This window comes from Neofelis nebulosa, chromosome 2 (genome assembly GCF_028018385.1).
Source record: "Neofelis nebulosa isolate mNeoNeb1 chromosome 2, mNeoNeb1.pri, whole genome shotgun sequence".
In the NCBI taxonomy this organism is placed as follows: Eukaryota; Metazoa; Chordata; class Mammalia; order Carnivora; family Felidae; genus Neofelis; species Neofelis nebulosa.
The window spans coordinates 104680085-104704031 of NC_080783.1; the positions used below are offsets into that span (position 1 = coordinate 104680085).

The 23947-nt window shown below is 55.6% G+C and overlaps 1 protein-coding gene across 3 annotated transcripts in view; it reads left to right on the top strand.

Moving 5' to 3' along the window:
• GLI2 (GLI family zinc finger 2) overlaps positions 1-23947 on the top strand; it is a 256037-nt gene that overhangs the window by 201787 nt on the left and 30303 nt on the right. For all 3 annotated transcript variants that reach the window (XM_058715539.1, XM_058715541.1, XM_058715540.1), the window contains 2 exons: positions 15067-15269; positions 18891-19076. In XM_058715539.1, the coding sequence (XP_058571522.1) occupies positions 15067-15269; positions 18891-19076 (389 nt within the window). The remainder of the gene's footprint in view (positions 1-15066; positions 15270-18890; positions 19077-23947) is intronic.

Genomic DNA, 23947 nt, shown 5'->3' on the forward strand with positions numbered 1-23947 from the left:
CCCTCGTGCTGATGCCGGAAGTAAAGCCACATTTCATCCCAGGTATTCTACTGGGTGCTGGGCAGATGTTATCATATCCAGTACCCCCAACACCTTGTAAGGTGAGTGATAGTCTCCCCATTTTGTGGAGCAGAAAAACAGATCCCAGAATGTAAGAGCTCCCCAAGATCATTCAGCTGGTATGTGAGATCTGACTCTCCATCTTGAGCCTTTCTCTATCCCAGGATTGTCCTTGGAGAGGAAGTAACATCTTGTTGCAGGTCTTAGGGCTACGGTGGGTTATCCCTGCTGGCAAAGATGGGAACAGAACAATAGTCAACCCAAAGGAATTAATCAGTAGGAATAAAAAATTTTTTTAATTTTTTTAATTTTTTTTTTTTTTTGAGAGGGAGAGCACGTGCTCACAGGGAAGAGGCAGAGAGAGAGGGAGACACAGAATCTGAAGCAGCCTCCAAGCTCCAGGCTCTGAGCTGTCAGCACAGAGCCCGACTCAGGGCTTGAAACCACGAATTGTGAGATCACCACCTGAGCCGAAGTCGGACACTTAACTGATTGAGCCACCCGGGTGCCCCACTAGGAGTAAAATTTCAGTTTGTGGGATAGATTGGCCTTTGAGGTGGGATCCTCTCCCAGGGCACATGGTCGGGTTGCCCACTCTGGGTGGAAACTGATGCCAGTGCCCAGAATGCATTCATTCAGCCTAGCTCATTGCTGCTGGCTTTCCTGGAGGTCACTCCTGCTGGCCTTGGTCAACCACAATTGGGGGGACTCGTGAGCAGTGCCCTGCCCCTGAGTCCCACTGCTCTCTGAGCGTCCAGCACTGTGGCCAGCATTGCTGTGTCACTTACTCGTCCTGGTGCCCATGGAGAAGAAGAGGTACACTGGGCACGGTGGGAGCCTTTTCTCCCATTCTCTCCTGCCGGGAGCTGCATTTCTGAGATGTGAACTTGACCCGCCCTGCCCAAGCAAGTAGAGTTTAGCTGTTGCCTAACTCAGGGGGGCGGGAAGGTCTGAGCGCTCATTCATCTGACGTCACCCACCCAAGGCTAGGATGTGCCAGCCTTGTGCCAGGTGTTGGGGATACAGGCCCAAGGAGACCTACTCTTGCTGCCCATATGCATCTCATGGTCTTGGAGGGGAAGGAGGAGAAATGGGGCAGTTACAGAGTCATGTACTAGAAAGGGGGTGGGAGCCCAGAACACCAAGAAACCAGGAATGGAAAGCATTTACCAGAAGGAAGGCATGGGCAGCCTGTCTGTCCCCAGCTCAGCCCTAGCCCCAGCCTGCCATGGGGCTCCAGGGCCTTCTTGGGGTTGCCCCTGTACCAATGAGGGCCTCCACTCCCAGGCAGACACAGATCCCAGTATGAAAGAGGTGGCCTTTTCAATACACACACTAATGGACTCAAAATTGGGTAAAAATCGGCAGCACACCCACCTCTAAGAAGACTTTTTATCTAAACTATTTGGAATTATCCATCTAGTTTTGACAGGCATCCAGGAAAGGAAATTCCACACACCACTTTGGCAGGCCAGGCCAGAGTTGAAGAATTCTCACTGTGGAGGAGGTTCCCTGCGTGTAAGCCACCCGCCATCAGGGACTTTTCTCGTGGCCTAAACCTAGACCCCTAGGGCAGTGTGATGAAACCCTCTTGCCCTCCACCCACGGCTCCCCTTCTAGCCCCCTGGCATTTGCCCTGTGGTATGACAGTCCCCATAAAGCCGTGACGTTCTGGAAGATTCGTCTCAGACTGCGCTCAGTCTGGCTGTTCTTACAGAAAAAGGCCTCACATACGCAGAGGTTAACCCCAGCACAGGTCACCTGGAGAGGACCTAATCCGGGCCTCTTCCCGGGGGCCAGCTGTGTTCCTGCCCCACCCCCATCCCCCACACATGGCTCAAATCCAAGGCCTCTCCCGCCACCCCCTCCCCAGCTCTGTCTAAGTCATCACTTGGCTACGAAAAGTCTCCTTGATACTTGCCTCTTGTCTTTTATCTTTTTGGTGTTTAAGTTTGAAAAAGCTGATAACCTTCCTATCCTTCTGTTCCAAGGGAGCGGGGCGGGGGGGGGGGGGAATGTGATAAAGGGTGGGCAATCGAATTAACCCCTGTTGCCTGCGTGGCTAGATCTTAACCAAGTCCATGTGTATGGCCTCCTTTGTCGGTGCAGTTTTATAACCTAATTTCCCTACCAAAACATTAGTGTTTACTTAGTAAGAAATCTGCTCTTTGTCAGCTGAAAACAGTGATTTCTTTATTACAGCTCTGTGTAGGGAGTGACAGCTGAAAGCCGGCGGCTTGGCTAGGTCTGGTGGAGTGTGCGGGTCTGGGAATGGGGTGAGTGGAGGGTCGAATGGATCGCATGCATATGAAGACGTACGTCGGCCGCAGAGCAGGCCTGTCGGATGGGCTGGGGCGGGCCAGGAGGGAGCCTGGGCAGCAGACAGACAGAGCAGCCAAGATGAGCCCACTGGGTGACAGGGAGACAACCACCGGGCCCCCAGAGGCTTCCCAGCAGCCCACACAAGTTCACGACAAGCCCTGCGGTCTCTCAGCTCCCCACCACAGAGCCCCCGTCCACTCAGCCAACTTCTAACCAGAAGCCAACCATCCTCTTTAAGATTTAAGCTTATTAAATATTGAAGACATACAAAAGGACAAACAAAAGCATGGTTAAGATATAAAAGAGTAGGGGTGCCTGGGTGGTTCAGTCGGTCGAGTGTCCGACTCTTGATTTCAGCTCAGGTCATGATCCCAGGGTCGTGGGAGGGAGCCTTGTGTCGGGCTCCACACTGAGCATGGAGCCTGCTTAAGATTCTCTCTCTCTCTCTCTCTCTCTCTCTCTCTCTCTCTCTCTCTTTCTGTCTCTTTCTGTCTCTCTCTCTCCCTCTGCCCTTCTGGCGCCCAGCTCTCTCTGTGGGAAAAAAAAAAAGATACAAAGAGTAGGAATATCATACGTGTCGTTCCCTGCCCAGGCGAGGGACTGGGGACACGCCAGCACCTTTAGGGTCCTTATGTGCCCCTCCGCTGCCCTGACCCAGGCACCCTCACTTCCACCACTCAGATTTATCATCCCCTTGCATCCATGATGGTTCCACTCTATGTCTGATTCCCCTAACAACACATCGTTTAGTTTTGCTTTGCGTGCTTGATGTAAACAGAATCATTGCAAGTGTATTCGCTGGGAACCTACTTTCACGGGTCAAATTATGTTCCAGAGATTCACCCATTAATGCACGGGGCTCTTGGGTGGTGAATTCTCATGACTCTGAAGCAGTCTGGATTGACAGGCATCCGGGACGTGTCTTTGTTTTTGCAACTTCAAACATCATCGCGGTGAACGCGCCTGTACCATCCTCTGGGCCCCACGTATGGCTGGCTGTTCTTTAGAATAAATGTGTGTCTGGGAATGAAATTGCTGAGTCATGGGGTGTTCATGTGTTAACGCTGGATGTTGCCAGACTTTTTCTGGGAGGTTTCACCTCCAACAGGGTTTGAGAGCTCGGCTTGCTCCACATCCTTGTTAGCAGGGTAATGTCAGCAACATTTAATTTTTTGCCACAATTTTGGTGTCTCCTATGATTTGGATTTTCTATTTTCCTTATTACTGATGAAGCTGAGCATCCTTTCGTCTGTTTATCGGCCAATAACGTTTCCTTCTTGTGAAGTGCCTGTTGAGCTGTTTTGCTCATTTCTGTATGGAGGTGCCTTTTTTCATATTGATGTGAATAAGCATTGTATATAGTAAGGCCACTCATTGCATAATTAGTTATCGGTGTTGCAAATATCCTCTCTCAGTTTGTGCTTGTTCTTTTCAATCCCATGATGAGGTGTCTGCATGAAGGGAAGTTCCTTTTAGAACCCAAGTCAGGTGATTGACTTGGGAACCCAACTCAGGTTCCCAACGACCACACTTCCTGGTTCCCCACACATTCTCCTCCCACCCAGCTGTGTGGTCTGACTTTCAGCTCCGGGACTCTGGTAGCTATTTCCCGATACGACCTGCTCTTTGTTCAGTTATTCTCCTGCCTCGGAACCCCAGGTCTGCGCCACTCACTGCCTCCTTTCCGTTTCTCTGTAAGAATTGAGGCCCAGTTTCAGGTGCCACCTCCTGCAGGAAGCCATCTCACATGGCCTCAGCAGAATGAGTAAATTCTTTCCCTCCCACCCTCTTTCTGTTCCAGTACTTTGTATACTGTTGGTAGGCTACAGTTAGTGTCCACTCTCCTCTGCGACCCCAGAGGTCCCAGCGTGGTGATTCTGTCAAGGCACTGAAGTAGACTGCAGGCTTAGGGGGCTGTAATTTCCCAAACTCATGGCTGGATCCCCAGGTTCATCGCCCTAACGGCTGGTCATCAACATAGCCTCATGGGGACTCACACTTCTCTGCTGAGATCTGTGCAAGTATGGGTTCAAGGTGAACCTTGGGAATGTCAGAGTTGACCAGACACCCCTGGTGCAGCACTTGTCAGGCAAGTTTCTTGTTTCCTCGGTATGGGATGCTGGCCGAGTCTTCCTCGGTTCCCCCAGCTCCCCACCCAGTGCCCTCAGAGGCCCACACTCAGCGAACATCGGCCGACAGAGGGACTAACGCATGAACCCACGAACAAATCATTGAATGGCTGGATGCTGTGGTCCCAGGCCCTGTTTACAGTTATCCTTTCTGCTGATTTATAGAGCTTCCCCACATGGGCAGAGGGCAGCCCAGGTGCAGGAGAACATGCAGATTTTCACAGAAAATGAACTGGGCTCTGATTTGGAGAGGGGCAGTTCCCCAGGGCTTTCCCAAAGAATGTCAGTTTGCATCTCTTTACCCTTGCAAACCCCCTGGGTATATATTCTGAATGGGACCTGATTTCTGGAACTTTTAAAATTCCTATACGGAAAGCGCCAGAAGCAAGCTTGCCAGTGTGCACTCTCACATACCCCGAATGAACCAAACAAACAGAAGACCAAGAAACAACAAAAACCCTTGCAGGAGAGATTGAAGTCCACCCAGAGGAGCTCATCGGCCATCTATCTGCTATCAGGCATAGGGCCGCGAGCCTTGACACATGCCTGCCCTCCTCACCCAGTCCTGGTGCTAAGGAGCCCTGGCTCGAGGAGGCTCAGAGCAGGAAGACCAGCTTTGGGGTATTCGTTGGCCTTCTAGCAGATCAGTGGGCCCAAGGCCAGCTGCCTAGTGTTTCCCAGAAAGTGGGTGCCTGGCCCTGAGCGGCTCGGCAACGGCAGAGGGGTCACAGCCTCCCTACCCTGAGCCCTCTGACTCCACCCATGGCTCTGTGATCCTGGTGGGTGGCGGCCTCTCAGCCCAAAGGCAGGATGAGTACATGCGAGCCAGCGGTCTCCGGGGCGGGAGGGGCTGGCATGTCAGGGCTACGTGCAGGGCGCGTTCAGCTATGGGGAGCCAGTGACCGTGTAATCCGGGTGGCAGGCAGGAAGGCACGCTGCGGAGCCCTGTGAGCGTGCTCAGATGCCCTCCCAGCGTGGAGGGGAGTTTCCCCTTCCTCCCCAGCTTGCTACCAACGGAGCGCCCACGGGAGGCCAGGCCACTCCAGGAAATAACACAGAGGCCCTGCTCTCTGAGAGCTGAACAGTCTCGGAAGACAGGTGACGGTAATAGTGACGGTGATGTCAGGACCTCCCACGGGCCTACTCCACACCAGCACAATATGCTTTACATACTGTCTTGGCTCCCAGCAAGCTGCCGCAAACTCAGTGGCTTAAAACAACAGAAATGGATTCCCTCGCGGTTTTGGAGATCAAGAGTCCAAAGTCATTATCACTGGGCTGAAATCAAGGCGTTGGCAGGGCCGTGCTGCCTCCGTAGGCTCTAGGGGAGGATTTATCCTTGCCTCCTCCAGCCTCTGCAAGGCCACCAGTGTTCCTTGGCTTGTGGCCGAATCCCTCCAGCCTGTGCCCCCGTGATTACACTGCCTCCTTCTCTTCTGCGTCCCTCTGCCTCTCTCTATTCTAAGGACACTTGCTCTGGCATTTAGGACCCCCCTGATAATCCATAATGTCCCCTTACCTTAATCACACCTACCAAGCCTTTTTTTGTAGCCAATACAGTGATATTAGCAAGGGATGAGGAAGGACATAGATGCATCTTTGAGAGACAAGGTCAGCCCCCCATGCTCACCTGCCCTCTGCTTCCCACCACATATTTGTAAGAGTGCCATTGCGGTCGCTGTTTATAGATGAGCACACAGGTTCAGAGAGGTGCCTGAACTGCTCCAAGCCACACAGCTAGGAGTGAGCTGAGCTGGAATCCGGGCCTTCTGCCTCAATGCCTATGCCATTCACTGGACACACTCACTCTCTGCTTCATTCATTCATTCATTCATTCACACAGCAGCCACATGTTAAGCATGCTGTCCGAACCCCGGTGGGCACGGGAAGGGGTGCTGGGGAAGCAAGTGAGCAGGAGTGGACCTGAGCTTGCTCCCTGGCTGCCCATCCAAGGCAGGGGACAGGCCCTGAGGGGCTCACTGCAGGTGCCCAGTGCTCGGCCAGGATGGACGTGCTCAGGGTCCGGGGAAGGAGCTGTCCTCCACAGGAGTGTCTCATGAGGGCCCTGACCTCCATGTGGAGCTAGGAGGCTTCTTGAACGAGGGGGCCCTGAGCTGGACCCTTGGAGGGAGAGGTTGGAGGTTAGCTGGGGACAGAGGCAGGGCACGACTGGAGTAGCAGGTGTGACACGGGCCCAGAACCAGAGCAGAAGCACAGGGAGGGTGGACAGAAGAGGCAGGTGCGTGACCACACAGGATCTCTCCTGCTGCTACCACAGCTTTCGGTCACCCTGAGAAGCAGGCCAGAGCTGAGGTTCGTAGGCCTGCAGCCCCAAGTGACCAGACCTCTCCTTCCTCAACCTCAGCAAAGGCCCCTAGAGCGGGCTGTGGCTGTGACCCCTAACACCGGGTCCCGGGGTTCCAGTCCAGCTGTGCCGCCGACCTCACCATAGCTGTGCCACTGCTGCTTTGGGTCTCAGTAGCGCTTTCGGTGAAATGGGACACAAAGCGTCCATCCCTGCCTGTTTCTGGCCCGACTGACCTGCCACAGGGAAAGGTCCATCAGGAGCCTCTCTGGGTTGCCAAGGGTCCTTCCTGCTGGCTCCTGGCCCCCACATGAGAGAGTTTGCCCCAGTGGCTCCTGCTGAGTCTGAGTGAGTCAGCATCCCTCAGCTCTGCATTGTTCTGCTTCTCCAAACAGCACCGTGGGTGGGGTACGGGTGCCCCATCCCTGCATTTCTGCCCCTCCTCCCACCGCAGTAAGGAGCGCGTTGGTACCTGCCCCTGCACCCTGGCTCAGGCTGTGCTGTGGGTCAGATGCCCTCCCTATCCCTGCCATCAAACACAGTCCTACTCACCCCTGCGGCCCCATGGGAGCCATACACCCTTCGGGGGCACATCCCCATCCTACCAGCTCCCAGGGATGGTGCCCATACCCAAGCATGCAGGCATGCTGACTCGGGCCCAGCCACTTTGGTGCTGAGCCGTGTGTGGCTGTGTGGGGGTCTCATCGCCTTGGCCTTGCCTTCTCTCTCCCTCCAAAACTCTTGAGCCAGCACATGGGGAGGGGCCCAGGACTTGTTGGAAGATGGCACTGGGTCCACTCCGTTCTCTGAGCGTCTTCCCTTTGCTCATCTGTTAAATCTGTAAAAACATGTGGTGAGCACGGGGTGGGCATCTCCGAGGCACGCGGGGATGCACTGCACACTTCGCTTATGGAGCTCATTCCACGCCACAGCCGCCCTCGGGCAGGCCCCAGTGCCCCATTCCCTACAGGCAAGGTTGTGGAGGCTCAGGGCAGAGGGCACAGCCAAGGTCCGCAGTAAGCAGCAGGGCTATAATTCAGACCCAGAAAGCCCAGGTCCCACCTACAAGTGTGGGCCACTCCCCTCAGCCTGCACCCCACCCCAGCTGGGGTCGGCTCGAGGACCAGCTGAGGCAATGTCTGCAAAGAGACACCAAGCTGAACTTGTCGAGGGCGGACGGCTGAGGCGGAAGCTTGCCTTTGGGTGGACCTCTGGGCAACGCGCCAAGCCTGACCTCGCAGAGTCAGAAAGGCCTAGTTTCCACTCCGCTCGGCCACTTAGAGCTCTGCAGCCTTGGACAAGTCTGGTTAACCCCCCTTGACCCTTGGTTGCCTTCTGTTTAAAATGGAGGTAATACAAGCTGCCTTGCAGAGCTGCCGGATGTGTTGCGTGCAGCCGGTGTTCCGCCAAGGCTGACCCCCCGTCTGCCGCGACTTCCCCACTGCAGCCGCAGGTTAGGGCCACGACGGCAGCCATCCAGCTAGGTCTCCGCTTCCTTTCCCCGTTCTGACTCCTCTTCGCGCCCGGCCACCACTCTGGTCTTCGGACCTGACCCAGAAGCCTTGTCCAGCGGCATCACCAGGCCCCCTCCTGGTAGAGGGGGAAGGGAAGAGGGTGGAGGAGAGACCCTGCTCAGGAGACGCCCTGTCCCGGTCCTCTCTGCAGCTTCCAGGAGGAGCCAGGCTGGCCGTCCTGACCAGCGCCGACACCGGGAGGGCAGGAGTCAACTGCCATAGGATAGGCCCCCCCAGAGGCTGGGCCCCACTGCAGGCCACTGCCACCCGTCGCCAACAGGTGCCCACACACCCACATACACGCACACGCATGCACATGGAGGCAGGGAGGCAGTTACTGTTCCTCTTACCCAGAGTCCCCTGTTTGTGCCTCATGCCCACACGTCAGCGCCCCCCATGCTCACCTGCCCTCTGCTTCCCACCACGTATTTGTAAGAGCGCCATTGCGATCGCTGTTTATAGATGAGCACACAGGTTCAGAGAGGTGCCTGAACTGCTCCAAGCCACACAGCTAGGAGTGAGCCTCAGCAGCCCTGGGCGGGACACCTACCACCCTGTCCTTCAGTCCTGCAGGCGGGAGGGTGGACAGGCCCGAGGAATTAAGGCTCCGATCTGCGTTGCAGGATGCTGGGCCCAGGATCACTCTGGGCCAAGAGAGGCAGTGTTAGTCAAAGCTGGCCTTGGCTGTTGCCTGTGATAGAAAAACTTAGCTCAAACTGGCTTAAACGAACAAACAAGCGCATAGGGTGAGGTAACTGAAAAGGCCAACGCTACTAACTTCTGGCGAGGCTGGATCTGCACCAGGAGCTCCGTTCAAGAACCTGGTACCACATCTTCCAGCTCTGACACTCGGTGTATCGTCTTCATGTTTGGCCTCTCCCCTCATGGTCCCTGGCAGTTCTGTGCTTGCACCCTACCTGCAGAGCCACGCTTGTGGACAGAGAACCCTTATCCCCAAAGATTCCAGCCACCACTTCTAGCTTAAGCTTCTGCCCGTCTCTGAAACGATCACCGTACATGGGAACGTGGAATGCTCTGATCAGCTGAGCTCAGGTCACATGGCCCCCACCCCCAGGAGAAAAAACAGAGTGGGTCCAGTGGGTCCAGTACAGATCCAGCCCAAAGTGCTCTGTTCCTCCATCAAGGCGTAGCCTTCACTCACACAGATCCTTATACTCTAGCCTTTCTTTGCACATGCTGCTTCCTTTATTTGTAATGCACTTCCTCACGAATTCCTACTGACCCTTCAGAACCCCTCGCAAATGTCACCTCCTCTGAGAAGCCTTCCCTTACGCTTACGTGCAGAGTTAGATAATGTTTTCATCTGCTGGAGCCTTTATCAGATTGCCTGATGCTTACCCGATTTGGGGGTCTGCCTCTTCCATTTGGGTTCCTGGCTCCCTATAGGTCCTGGGCACAGAGCAAGTGCCCAGGTCCATTTTGTCGGGGATGTGAGCAAATGCACAAAGGAACAAATGGTAGAATCAGGCTCAGGTGAGCTCAGAGTTGGACTGCAGGGGAGAAGGCAATGCTTAAGAGCAGTGTCCAAGCTGAGCAACTTACAGTCCAGTTGATGTCAGCCTGCAAGGCCACCTCCTTGAGTCTCTGCCCAGTTGCCAGAATTCAAGGCCTGGACAGGCCATCACTGAGACCTGGGTTGGGCCCCCATGGCCAATGGCATAGAAATGGAAGAAGAAAGGGAAGTTGTGGCTGGGGGTCAGCCTTAAGTGCTGGGTCAGATTTCATCAACAGACGTCTGTCCTGGTGTCAGCTCACAAATGCTGGTAAGCACCCAGCAGGCATGGAACCTTCAGTTGGGCCCCGGGACGGGACCAAGAGACCCCGGCTCCCTGAAGGACCTGCCTAGAAAGTTGGCGGTATTGATGTGATTTCAGAAGCTCCCTGCTCCCCCACACGCATTAATAATGTTTGGAATTCTGCCATTTGAGATTCATTCCCTTGGCTTTATTTGGTCTGTCAAAATGGCAATCTTTTGGAACCTTTGTATCCCTGGATCCTTATCGGTCATTCACAACACAGTGCAAGGGAGAGGTTCTGGCTCCTTCCTGAGAGCTGGATTGGATTGTGCATGGTGATGGAGTGGAAACAAAGACAGAAAAAGAAGCTGACGCAGAGTGGGGAGGAAGATGTCCTGCTCTCGTGTTGCCCCTCTCTGATCCTGCACCCACCTGAGCCCTGCTCACAAGAAACCACAGTCATCAAGAGCACCCGTTTCTCTCCCGAGGGGATGGGCACAGCACAAGCGTGGGCCCAGCCCACCTCGGTTGGTTGTGGTTCTACTATCTGCAATCTGAGTGACCTTGGGCAAGAGACCTTGCCTTCCTGGGTGTTTCTCATCTGTAAAATGGGCATGAAGTGCCTTCTTGGTGAATTTTTTACTGGGATTAAAAAAGGAACTACGTGCACAATGTCCTTTGACAGCTGGCATGCAGTCACCCCTATCTTGAGGAGCTGTCAGGTGAGGGCACAGCAAAGTGTACAGAGGGGACATCTGGGGAGCCTTCCCAGAGGAGGCATCTGGACAGTCATCCACAGCTGTGTTGGCTGATGGGCCTCTTGTTCTGGATTCTGGGTGCCCAGGTCAGTAGTTGCTCCCTACCCCAAGAGGACTTGTTGCAGAGAAGGGAAGGGTAGAGAGTTAATGCCTGCTAACCCCCTGCCATGCACCTAGCACTGGTCTTTGTGTGCCGTTCTGGGAGGCACCAGGGAGGGGCAGCATGCTGGCTGAGGCCCCCCAGCTAGGTGGGAAAGGTCAAGGTTAGCAAGAGAAAACCAGTGCTTTGGAAGGCCCAAGCAGTGCCCAGGTGCCGGTCCTGCCCCACTGCTTCCTGGCCCCTCAGTCCCCTCAAACAGCTTCCAGAATCCAGCCCTGCTCCTCATGTAAAGGAAGAACGTTTGGTTGTGCCTGTGCTAGAGCTCTGCTGGCCTAGATCCCACGGCCTCCAGGCCAAGAGTGACAGCACTCCCGGCACTGGGAAGAGCACAGGGTTGTTCTGTGTGCCCTTGAATCAGCCCTCTGAGCTGACCTGTCTCACCAGCACACCCTGTGAAAACTGCATTGTGGTGGGGCGGGGGGGGGGGGGGGGGCAGGGAGCGGGGAGGAGGGTGTGCAGTGGCCTCTCTCAGCTCCACTCCCCGTCACGCCAGAAAAATGGGTCCTTGACAGAGTTCTCTGTGGGCGTGGGCGGCCCCTGGGATGAGGGGAGCACTATCCTGGGAGCGAGGAGGACTTGGTAGAGTCTTAGCCTGCATCTCTCTGGCCACACAGCATGGAGGGTGACTTCCCCTCTGGGCCCAGAGTCCTCATGAGCTCCCTGTTCCCTTGAGGGCCGCAGAGGTCACTGTCCCCTGAGGGGTGGTACGGAGGTGTGAAGACATGTCCCTGTTCCAGGGGGGGACTCAGGCCCCACCCACCACCTCCAAGCCCAACTGCTAGGTTGGGTTGGATTCCAGCCCCTGCCAGGGCAGGGTAGCCCCCCAGGGGTACCTTTGTTACCATGACAACACCTCTCTCCAGCCTCTTGCTTGGGAGACACTCATCTGGTCAGTGGAATGGGGTCACCTCGGACAGACTGGGGCTGCCGTGTGCCCTAAACGTGTTCCTTTAAATCCCCATGTAGTCACTGGTTTGTCTCTTGAGGCCTCAGCTGTTGTCACTATGCCCTACAAGGAGACCCTGGTGCCAGGGAGGCTTGGACAGGCCACTAAGGCCACCGGCTTCCATGACCATAGGCTGCTGTGACCTCAACCCTGGCCAGCGTCCTGCAGACCCTGGGAAACTCGTGTGTTTCAGGGGTGGGGGGCGGGAAGGAAGGACAAAGGGGTCTGAGGACAAGAGGTGCCTCACACCGTTCTCCAGAACACCCTGCATTGACTGAAGTGGGCTTAGCCTTCCAGAATGTTTACCCTTCAATCCCAGATCTGTGTGCAGGAGTCAGAGGTCTCCTCCCTGCCCCACAGGCCCGGCCCACAGGTGTTATTCTCCGAGTATGGTCTTCATAGAACACCTGTCCTGTCTCGGGAGTGTGAGTGTCCATCCTACCCCGGTCACCATGCCCGAGGCAGCGAGACTGGCCCTTAGCAAGAGGACGAATTAGTCTGGTTCTCTTTCCTCCCCACCCTTGGACACATAGCACCCCTGCCTAGAGCAAAGACGTCTCTTAAGCTCCTTGTTCTTAATGCAGTTCACTCACAGGTGGACTGGGCTGGGCAGGCAGCCTGTGAGGGAGAGCGGCTTGAGGCCGTGACTCATGACTTATCCCGGAGACTCCCTTCTGCCGAGCTCAGGGCCTGGCAGTCATACTTGTAGCCGTCACTGAAATGCCTCTGGGATGCTAGTTCCCTGCCCGGTGCTAGTGTATAGAGGGACCTCAGATGGAACCCCGTTACCTGGGAGATGGGCCCGTTAACCCAAGACCAGCAGCAGGCACCCCAGGGGTAGCAGGGAGGAAGGAGCAGAGAGCTCACGCCTGGGCGAGGGGCTTCAGGGAAGGTGTCCCCGAGGCAGTTCCCCCCCCCCCCCCCCGGGCTTACAAGGTAGAGAAGAGATTTGCCTTATAAGGTGCAGGAAGGCATCGGAGGCCAAGAATCGGTGTGGGCAGAAGCATGCCAGTGTGAACGTGGCCTGGCAGGTTTGTTGGGTCTGCGCGTCCATTGCAATCACATCTGCAAAAGCTAGAAAACGATGTAGCAGAATGCTTAGGCCCTCCCAGCGGGGAGTTTGTGAAACCCAGATGTTAAGACATCTGGATGTCACCTGCTTGGGTCCCGGTGTGCACGGTGTCGCAGGCACGGTTTTCGGGCACTGTTAAACACAAGCAGTAATTATCTGTGGTTCGCTGCAGCCAGTGGACAGACCATCCCCGCTCTGAAGTAACCAATCCTAACAATGCCCTTGCCCACATCCAAGGCCAATCCCATGGGGGAGGTTTTGACAGCCTCCGGGGCACACCTGGGTTTTGCCCTCCAAGTGTGGCACTGATGCTGTGATAACAGCTCTCGTTTACCAGCTGATGGCTGTGTCTCAGGGACCGTTTGGGGGACTTTCATCCTTAGGGCAGCCTCATGAAAAAGGCATTATTATCTCCGTATTCCAGTGGAGGAAATTGAGGCTTGCAGAGGTTAAATCGCTTGCTCGTGTGACTGAGCTGATAATGGCTGAGATCCTAATGCGGGTTCGTCTGCTGCTAACACATATTCTTTTCTTTGCGCTGTGTCGGATCACAGGGAGACCCCACGTTCTGAAAAAGTGGAAATTGTATCTTGGTAAATTTGGTCACCCGTGACTCAGCTGTGGTTTCATAGCTACTTCTCTTCTAAAGCCTGATTTTTCTTTAATGGGCAAGTCTTGGGGTAGATGACCTCAGATCACCCCTGCAGCCAGCATGCGAACAACCGCCTAGAAGCTCCAAGTGAGCAGCAGGCCTAGTGGAAAGACCCCGTTCTTGTGTCGAGTGGAGTCAGTGCCCCCTGGAGGACTGAGCAGGGGACATGGAGGTGGCCTCGGCCATGCCAGCCGGGCCACAGGGACCAGGCCAAGTGCATGCCTCACCTTTGGTGGGCACCCAAGAAGTGAGGCTGTGTTAGCATTAAAAGGAATTCCAAAAGGGGCGCCTGGGTGGCTCAGTCGGCTAAACATCCAGCTCTTGATTTCAGCTCAGGTCACCATCTCACAGTTCATGGGTTCAAGCCCCACGTCGGGTTGCATGCTGAGAGCGCAAAGCCTGTTTGGATCTTCTCTCTCTCCCTCTCTTCCTGTCCCTCTACCCCCTCCCAAAATAAATAAATAAACGTTAAAAAAAATCCGTGTAAGGAGAACTAAAAGGATATTGCAGAATTTTAGTTGCAGCTCAACATTCCAGAACCCTTCTTGAACCCTGCTCTGCTCCTTCGCAATTAATCCTGTGGCTGGGTGCTCCACAGCAGCAACTACCCCTCAAAACCAAAGTTCTCTACTTCCAGGGCATCTCCCGATTCCTCCCTTTCTCTCAATTCTGTTAGGAACGTGAGCTCTTTGGGGCGCCTGGCTGGCTCTTGATCGTGCAACTCTTGATCTTGGGGTTGTGAGTGTGAACCCCACGTTGGATGTAGAGATTCCTTAAAACTAAAATCTTTAGGGGTGCCTGGGTGGCTCAGTGGGTTAAGCATCCCTTGACTTCGGCTCCGATCATGATCTCATGGTTTGTGGGATTGAGTCCTGAGTCAGGCTCTGCACAGTGCAGAGCCTGCTTGGGATTCTTTCTCCTTCTCTCTCTGCCCCGCCCCCTGCTTGCATGCACGCTCTAAACAAACAAACAAACAAACAAACTTTTGAAAAATAAAAAATATATATATTTAAAAACAAAAAGGGAATGAGCTCTTTGCATCTTGCCCCTGGTATTAGAGTTCTCATGTTCTGTTTTTCATTCACGTAGAACGCATGCATACAGTCATTTAATAAAGAGTTGTGTTATTTCTGTTTGTCCAGCTTTGAGCAGGTACTGGGCCCACTGAGCCTGTGGTCCCGCAAATCCAAATGTATGACGAATTTCATCGCCAACACCAGATCGGCCGGTGGGCGGCCGCACCAGCACACAGGAGTTTTCAGCCCGCATGTGCCAGCCAATGTGTGCGACTTCAGACTACTACGCGGACCCAGCCCGTGACTCAGCCGGGTCCCCCACACGTCCTTCTACGACTGGCCATGCCTTCTTACACTGCTCCTTTGTCTTTGCAGGCCTCCTGCCCTGAGTGGCAGCCCCATTATCTCCGACATCTCGTTGATCCGGCTTTCCCCACACCCCGCCGGCCCCGGGGAGTCCCCCTTCAACGCCCCCCACCCCTACGTGAGCCCCCACATGGAGCATTACCTCCGTGCCATGCACAGCAGCCCCACACTCCCCACGATCTCTGCGGCCCGGGGCCTTAGCCCCGCTGATGGTGAGTAGGGCCTGGGGGACTGGGGGACAGGGCCACTAACCCTAACAGTGTTGATTCCCCAGCCCCAGTCCTCTGGGACAACAGTGAGCAGGCTGACATTCCTCCCCACCACCCTGAACAACGGGTGTTCAGTAAGTGGCGAGAGCCAACAGGGTCTGGGGACCATTGTTCTTGAGAGCTGTTCCGTAAACACCTTTTTGCATGCAAATTATGTACAACAATGGCCGGGTGTGTTTGTTCTTGTAGATCTTACCAGAGGTGAGAACTGTTTGGTTGCAATAAACCAAACTCTGCTTCTGGTTAAGTAGAGGGGGGGTTGGATCCCGTCTCATGGGCCTCCAGAGCAGAAGGAGGACAGCGCCGGGCTGGCTTCTGCCCCTTGCAGGTCAACACGTGGCCTCCAAACGACACCCCAAGCTTCCACATGTGAGCACTGATGGCCTGGTGTGTCTCAGGTCAGATGCTTGAGAGAGAATTGCCTGGTCCAGCTGGGAGATCAGATGCCCCTCCCCACCCCCCCAATCCAGTTAATTTGAGACACGTCACGGGACGCGAATACGGTTTTCAGATCTAAAATGTAGTACTTCCAAAAACAACGTGCTACTTCCAGCCCCATCGCCACCTCATCGATGCACCCGTACAAACACACACACACACACACGCACACGCATGCACCTACACACGCTGGACGCTAGTAAGCACATTTGGGAGCTAGCCCCGCCCATCCTGTCATCCCGGAAGTGCTCCCACCCCACCCCTAGCTTGGAGGGCTGTCCCCATGGTACCCAGTGGCCACTTATTGCTGCCATTTTTGTCAAAAAACAACCGGGTTGCATCTTCTCAGAATCTGCCCACTGAAACTATCGGGCTGAGGGACGTTCCAGAGGACAGACATTTCTAAGGACTTTGCACTCAGGAGCCCATGGGCAGAGGCTCCGGGAAACACGATCCCAGTGGGTCCCTCCTAACCACATCCCGTCCTCACCAGGGGGGATGTGCCCTCTCCCACTTTGTGGATATGACTGGAAGCTGGAGCTGAGTCCCGGACCTGAGAGGCTCAGGTTGGAGTTTCACAAGGAAAAGGACTCCAGCCTCCAAACACACAGAAAGGCTCCCTGGACTACCTGGCTCGTCGCTCTAGCCATGTGTTTTGCACTTCGCCTGGTCTTTACCACCAAGAAACCAGACGAGGCAACTGCCAGCAACTACGGGATGTGAAAGTGGCTGGCCGCAGTGTGGCCACTGAGTCTGAAGTGACTCCCAAGGGGTCGGACCCCAGTCCTGAAATCTCCGCGGCGAAGCGTTTCGCTGCCTCCACATTGAGCCGCCGACTCCGGAACGTGGGCCTGTGTTTCTCCACGCCTCTGCTGATGACCCAGCCATCGATGCGCTGGCGCGGAGCGTGAGGATGCTGCCCTGGCCTTGAACCTCGCACGCGGTGCAGTGCGCTGAACCGTGCCTGCCCCCGGGAAGATGCGTCCACACCCCACTCCGCGAACCTGAGAGTGTTGCCTCATTTGGAAAAAAGGCCTTTGCAGATGTGATTTAGTTGGGGATTTTGAATGAGGAGATCATCCTGGAATGTCCGCGTGGGCCTTAAATACAACGATAAGTGTCCTCACAAGAGACATGTGAGAGAACAACGCATAGATGGGAAAGATGTGGCCACCGGCCAAGGAAACTGGGAACCCCCAGAAGCTGGAGGAAGAAGCACAGAACAGATTATCCCTCGAGCCTCTCCAGAGGGAGTGTGACCCTGCTGACACCTTCACATCGGACTTCTGGCCTCCAGGACTGTGAGAGAAGGAAACGGTGTTGTTCGAACAGCTGTTAGCGCTGAGTCTGTACTTACGAACCTGTTACGGCAGCTGTAGGAGATTAAGACACGTGGCTTGTGGGTCAGAGGCCCTGAGAGATGTCTCTAGAAGAGACAAGGACACAGGAGTTTCAGTGGATAACGGTGTAGCCCATCCCTTGAAGGAGGGACTTAGAGTTGTGGAGCACTGATTCGATGCCTGATTTCCATATAACCGTCGCTGTGGCTCCTGTCACGCCCACTTATCCTCCGCCCCAGTCCCTTGAGAAAGCAGGCATGGGGCCAGCTCCAGAGGGCACTTGGCTAATTTGCAGACTGAAACCCTGAGACCTCGCTGGCCCTGAACCAAGCTCCCAAGTGAGTAGAGACAGCACGACAGGCTCACACCGCCGGTGTGTCAGCCCCAGCACTTGCCCACATGAGGCCCGGAAAGTTCATCAGCTATGAGAGGCAGCGTCTGCCAGACCGCGTGTGCTCTGAGGACAAACGGGCCCTCCAGGGAAGGCTTCAGGGAGGAGGCGGACATCCAGAAGGAAGGGGGACGGGAGGGTGTTTCAGGCATGGACAGGGTAGGCAGAGGCCGTGGGGCATCATCCTGGCTGCAGGCTAGGGCTCTCGCTAGTGGATACGGCAGAAGTTGAGGAAGAGGAAGAGGGTGACTGTTTCCATTGACTGGCTTCTCTCTGCCCAGGGCATACGGATGAGATCTTTGCTTTTTGCCAAGCCAAAGAGCAGAGACTGCCAGAGTCCCCATCTGCCAGTGGGGGGTGGTAATGGTGGCCCTGAGGTCATAGCACATGGGGATGGTGACACTGAGAATGAACGTGAGTCCCTCAGCACTGCCCGCACAGGCCCAGCAAGCACTCAGCACGATGCCGGCCATCACTGACATTTTGAATAGTAACTTGAGTCGTGAGTATTAGTGCCCCCGTGTTACGGATGGAAAACTGAGGCAGCTGAGAAAGGAGGCCCCTTCCCAGTTTTGCACACCTGGTGAAAGGCAGGACTCTCAATGGGTATGTGTGGCTCCAAGCTCCGCGCAGGAGTGCCAGGCCCCCTCGAAGATGCTCCGAAGTTCATCCTCCCTGCCTCTTGGCTGAGCCCCCGGAGGGGCTGAGTGCAGGGCTGGAGGCAGACAGCTCGGGGTCCCGCGGTCGCAGGCCAGGCCGGGAGCTTGATCTGGCCGGGTCCGGGTGATCTCACCGTGACTATTCAGGCCAGGCCGACCCCACAGCGTCTTCGTTTCCGTCTTCGTTTCCCCGGGGCGCCTGGGTGGCTCAGTCGGTCAAGCGTCCAACTTTGGCTCGGGTCATGATCTCACAGCTCGTGAGTTCGAGCCCTGCATCGGGCTCTGTGCTGACAGCTCTGTCTCCCTCTCTCTCTGCCCCTCTCCCACACGCGCTCTGTCTCTCCCTGCCTCTCAAAAATAAAGAAAACTAATAAAAAAAGTTTACATCTTCGTTTCCCTTTGAAGGCTCTGCTGGACGGTGGACAGGGTGAAGGCTCTGCTGGACGGTGGACAGGCCGTCATCCTGTCAGCCTGGGGCTCTTGTCTCCTGTGGGGCCTGCACGGGAAGGAAGGGGCGGTTGTTTACGGCTCTGTGGACACGGAGGCATGCGGGATCTGGGTCCCCATCGGCAGGAACATGCCCCACCCACCTCATCTGCTCAGTTGGGGGAGGGGACCCAGGGGCAGAGGAAGGACCAGCGGGCACTAGGGGGAGCTCACCAAGCCGTATGTGTGTTTCTCTATTTGGTGCCATGTCCTGATGGCTTCTTTCTCTCTCCCTCCCTCCTGCCCACAGTGGCCCACGAGCACCTCAAGGAGAGGGGACTGTTTGGCCTCCCCCCTCCGGGCACCAACCCCTCAGACTATTACCACCAGATGACTCTCATGGCGGGCCACCCTGCACCATACGGGGACCTGCTGGTGCAGAGTGGGGGTGCCGCCAGTGCACCCCACCTCCACGACTACCTCAATCCGGTGGATGGTGAGTGCTGGGCGGGGGCGGGGAGCGGGAGAGGGGACGCCGCTCCTTCTGTGGGTGAGGAGCCCTAAGGAGTGGTCTGGGATCCTTGCCATGACTGCTGTCCGCAGGGGACCGAGTCTGAGCAACTCCCACAAACACTTAGTGAGTCGCCGCAAGCCAGGACATGTTTTAGCAATTGCAGACTGGGGAACAAAACACACTCGTTTCTGCTTTCATGGAACTTACAATGTGATAGGGAGAGACAAAGCCAAGAATGGAATAGGAAGCACGGGGGTGAAGTGGGGGGCGGGGTATAGTCTTGAATGAGGAAATTGAGAAATCCTCCCTGGGAAAATGATATTCAAGCAAGAATTAAAGGAGGTGAGCAGTACACAAATATGTGGAAAGAATGATCCAGGCAGGGAAACAGCAAGTGCAAAGGGCCTGAGGCAGCAGCATGCCCTCTGAGTTCAAGAAAAAGCCAGGCCAGCATGCCTGGCACCCAGTGAGTGGGCAGGGCAGGAGTAGGGTGAGGCCAGATTTCTGGGGCTGGCTGGTCAGGGCTTGGTAAGACTTTGTCTGGCTTAAGCATCATGGGACCCTTGGAGAGGGATTGGACAGAGGACTAATGAGACCTGACTTTTTTTTTTTTTAATATTTTATTTATTTTTGAAAGAGAGAGAGAGAGAGAGCATGACCAGGAAAGGGGCAGAGAGAGAGGGAGACACAGAATCTGAAGCAGGCTCCAGGCTCTGAGCTGTCAGCACAGAGCCCGACACGGGGCTTGAACTCAAGAACCACAAGATCATGACCTGAGCCAAAGTCGGACTCAACTGACTGAGCCAGCCAGGTGCCCTGAGATCAGACTTATTCTTAAAAGGAGTTCCATTGCGGCTGCTGATCTGAGAAGGCTTAAGGGCAAGGTGGAAGCAGAAGGTCCAGTTAGTGGAGGTGTGGAGAAGCGACCACAATTTAGATAGAGTCACAAGATTTGTCCCCAGACCAGATGAGGAGTTAGGAAGAAAGAAGGGCATCAAGGACAACAGCAGGGTCTTGGGCCTGAGCAATTGGACAGTTAGTGAGTGAGCTGGAGGCTGCAGGCAGGGCACGTCTGGCAGGCAGGATATCCAGTGTTCTGGGTAGGTAATGCTCTGGGTGTCCCTAAAATACCAAGTCTTTCCTTCCCACCAAATGCTATCCTGATTTCACAGAGGAGCCTGTGGCCTGACCCCCCGACCACGAGCCCCTGGGATCAGCATGGAGCCCCCGCCTCTTGGAGGAGAGAGGAAGGGGGAAAGGCTAAGTGCCCGCCTCCCCCAGTTAATGCCACTCTACCTGCTGCTCTTGGAGCCTAGCCCAGAGATACCCAGGGATCCAGGCCAGGCAGTGGAGCTAGAAACCTCAGCGGCAGGGGGCAGGGGGGGCAGGCGGCTTCTGCAGATTTATCCTCCTCCAGCTCTGCCTGGGACGGCTTTTGCAGTCCCCCATGGCAGGGAGCACACAGGCCCACGGGGAGACCTGCCAGAGAGGGATAGCCTGGTACCTACCGGGCCGCGTGACTCAGGGTGGGTCCCTGCACCCCTCAGCCCCCTCCTGTCCCCCAGTACTTCCTGTCCGCACCAGCCACTGCAGCTCCCCCTTATTGCCTGGGGCAAAGCTGAGCCCCTCACTTCCTAAGACCTGGCTGAGCTCTTGCCTCCTCCAGGACACACGCCTTCTCCCTCCTCTCCCCTCTTCAGGATCCTTGTCTCTCTCTGCCCTTCTCGCCTCACACTTACAAGAGCGACCTCGTGTGGCTCCTGAACCCCCCGGGGCACTACCTGTTTCCCCACAAGAGTGTTGCTGGGGAAGAGCCCTGGAGCCTCTCCCAACACTGGCTCTCACGGCCCCATCACCCTTGACATGGCCTGAGGGATGCCATCAGAATGTGATCCCTGGGTCTGTCCCGCCCCTGTGCCTCTCCATAGCCCTCTGGTGCTCCCCACAGGGAGGCGGGCGGCGTGTCAGCAGGTGGCGAGGGTGAGACTCAAGTAAAGCTGTGTGTACAGGCCACTTGTCAAAATTAGAAACCAGACAACAGGTACAATGCAACTAGTCCTCAAATAGCCACGTCGGAACGTCACATCCCCCCACGCAGGGCCTCCCAAAGCCTCAGGGTGGCCGGCACCAGGCCAGCTGGACAGCGGGCAGACGCAGACAAACCATGGCAGAGGGTCTGATGAGGCAGGTGTCCCCAGAGGGCAGGAGAGGCCGAGTCAGCCAACATGAGCACCTGCCATGTGCCTGTGTGACCGCCACCTCCATCCTGTGCCTTTCCATACACTCTCCCCTGTGACTGCCCTCAGCCGTCTTCTGAGGCTGGAATTGTCATCTCTACTTCAAGATGAGCACACTGGGGTCGTGTGACTTGCCTAGGCTGTGAGTTGGGGTTTCAAGCCCCGCTGTTTATCACCAACACATTGGCTCTTCCCTTGGGCACACTGCCTCCAGGCAGCACCACGCATCTGTCACCCCAAGAGCCATGGCCTCAGGGAGGGCCTGCTGGGCCAGACGTGTTCCAGCTTGGCCTAGAGCAGCCGGGCCAGAGTGGGTGCTGCCCTTCGGGGTGGCCTTGGGAAGGGAGTTGGGGCAGTGAGCTGCAGACACATCTAAGCCAGCACTGCCTGTGCGCGTCCCCACCGTGGGAGATGACCCAAGGGAGCCGGGGGCACCGGATGGGGTCCGGACAGTGATTCCTAGCCCCACATGCCAGTTGGACTAAACACACTACTGAGTAAGGTCGTGCATGTGAACTTGGCCAGCGACTCCATCAATACTACTTCCTGTGTCTTTCTAGCCTTTTCCCTCGTTCACATCTTCCCCTCCTGTGGGAGTTTTGTCTATCGATTGCCTGTGTCGCTGTCCACCGCGTGCTTAGCCTAGTGCCACAACTCCTCGTGGCCACCGCCCCATGCCTCCCATCCGTCCCAGCCCCAGGCCTGCCACGTCTGAGTCGTCAACCCCCCGCAGCCGTCCTGTTATTCGCCACCTTCCCAGCACTGCCGTTCAGCTCGGGCTCCCTCGGCCTCACGGCTGCCTCGCAGTAATTTCTCATCCCCTCCGTCATTCTGCACCCCTGTGGCTTTCGTCACCCTCAGGGCAAGATTCAGGCTTTATAACCCGGCTTGAGTGGCCTTCCCCTGCAGCCTAGTCTTCCCCGCCCCTCCCCCGCCTTGCACACTGCCTCCCACCGCCCGGCTCCAAATGAAGCCTCCCAGACAATTGCTCTGCTCCCTCTGCCTGCAATGCCCTTCCCTACGGGCTTGCCCAGCTCGCTTCTGCTCCGTGTGTTCGGACCCCAGTCAGCCGCCACTTCTGAGACACCACCTGGATCCAGCCCCAGCTCAACCGTGTCAGCTCGGCTCGCGCTCCCTCCCTCCCACCTGCGGGGCTGTAACTGGCTGCTGCTTCTCCGTTGACAAACTGGGGGGTTCCCCAGGTCCGGGAGCATGGTGGCCAAGGAGCAGGCCTCTGTGTTTGCAGAGTGACTGAGTGAGTGGTGGTCACCAAAAAACCTAGGATAGAAAGATGCAAACTAATTGGGGAACTACCCGGGGTCAAGCAGCTGTCGGTTCTTTGCAGGGACCTGGGGAGGTGGCTGGGAACGCGGCAGCTTTGTTCTCAGGGGCTCTCAGCGTTTGGCAGCATCTGGGGCTGAGCAGGAGCAAGGGAGGTGAGCTCATCAGTGGGCGTGAGAGCGCTGCGCTCGCGTTGGACTCATCACACCCACCCACCATCCTTTCTCCACCTCTCCTCTCGGGAACGTGATTGTCTTCAGGGTATAGAGGGAAGTTTCCATCCCGGACCTGGGCAGGCATATCAGTTTCTCACCAGATCTGCTGAGGCTGGGGGTGAGGCTTGGCAGGGGGTGGGGGGGTGGGGGGGCGTGGTTCTGAACCCTAAAGGATTTCAGGAACAGATGACTCTTTTCCTTTGGTCCCAACCCCTTACAATCCAAGGAAATTAAGAGTAGGCCGACACAATATCCTGTATCTGTCATTACTTAATACGGTTCTTTTTTTTTTTTTTCAAGCCAGTTTGAACTACAACCAGAACATTTGCTTCTGCTTCTAAAAATGTTTTAGGCATTTCTGGGGCGCCTGGGTGGCTCAGTCGGTTAAGTGTCCGACTTCGGCTCAGGTCATGATCTCACGGCCTGTGAGTTCGAGCCTGCTTCAGATTCTGTGTCTCCCGCTCTCTGACCTTCTCCCGCTCACGCTCTGTCTCTCTTTCTCAAAAATAAATAAACATCAAAAATTTTTTTTAATGTTTTAGCCATTTCTGTTCAGCTCTGATGCCCAAGTGGATGTGTTGTTCACATGCATCTATTAGACCCCAGTGCGCACAGCTCAGGTCAGCCTCTGGAGTATCCCCAGCCTCTCCTTTCCTATAAACTGGGGAGCAGGGAAAACCCACCAGCTCCTGCTGGTCCCAGCTGCATGGGTGTGGGGAGAGACCCTCCCAGGAAGCTTTAGTCCACCCAGTGAAGTGTAGACCTTCTTTTTGTTCAGACTGTCACAGAATTGTGCAGGCTCAGAGGCCACCTGTGGAAGGGTCCTGAGACTCTCCGAGAATACGTGTGTTCATGTTAGAAAGCCTCCTATAAACATGACCATGGCAGGTAAGCTCTGTTCAGGTGCAGGGGGCCTCATGACTTAATGGGAAGTTCAGGAAACTGAGCCTTCTCTCTCTCTCTCTCTCTCTCTCTCTCTCTCTCTCTCTCTCATTCATTCATTCTGGGGGTATTTCTTAAGCACCTCCTATGTGCCAGGCATACACAATGGTGCATAGCATGCCAAGTCGTGCCCTCGTGGTGCTTGATAAGTTCCACAGGTGGCTCTGTGTCATAATCC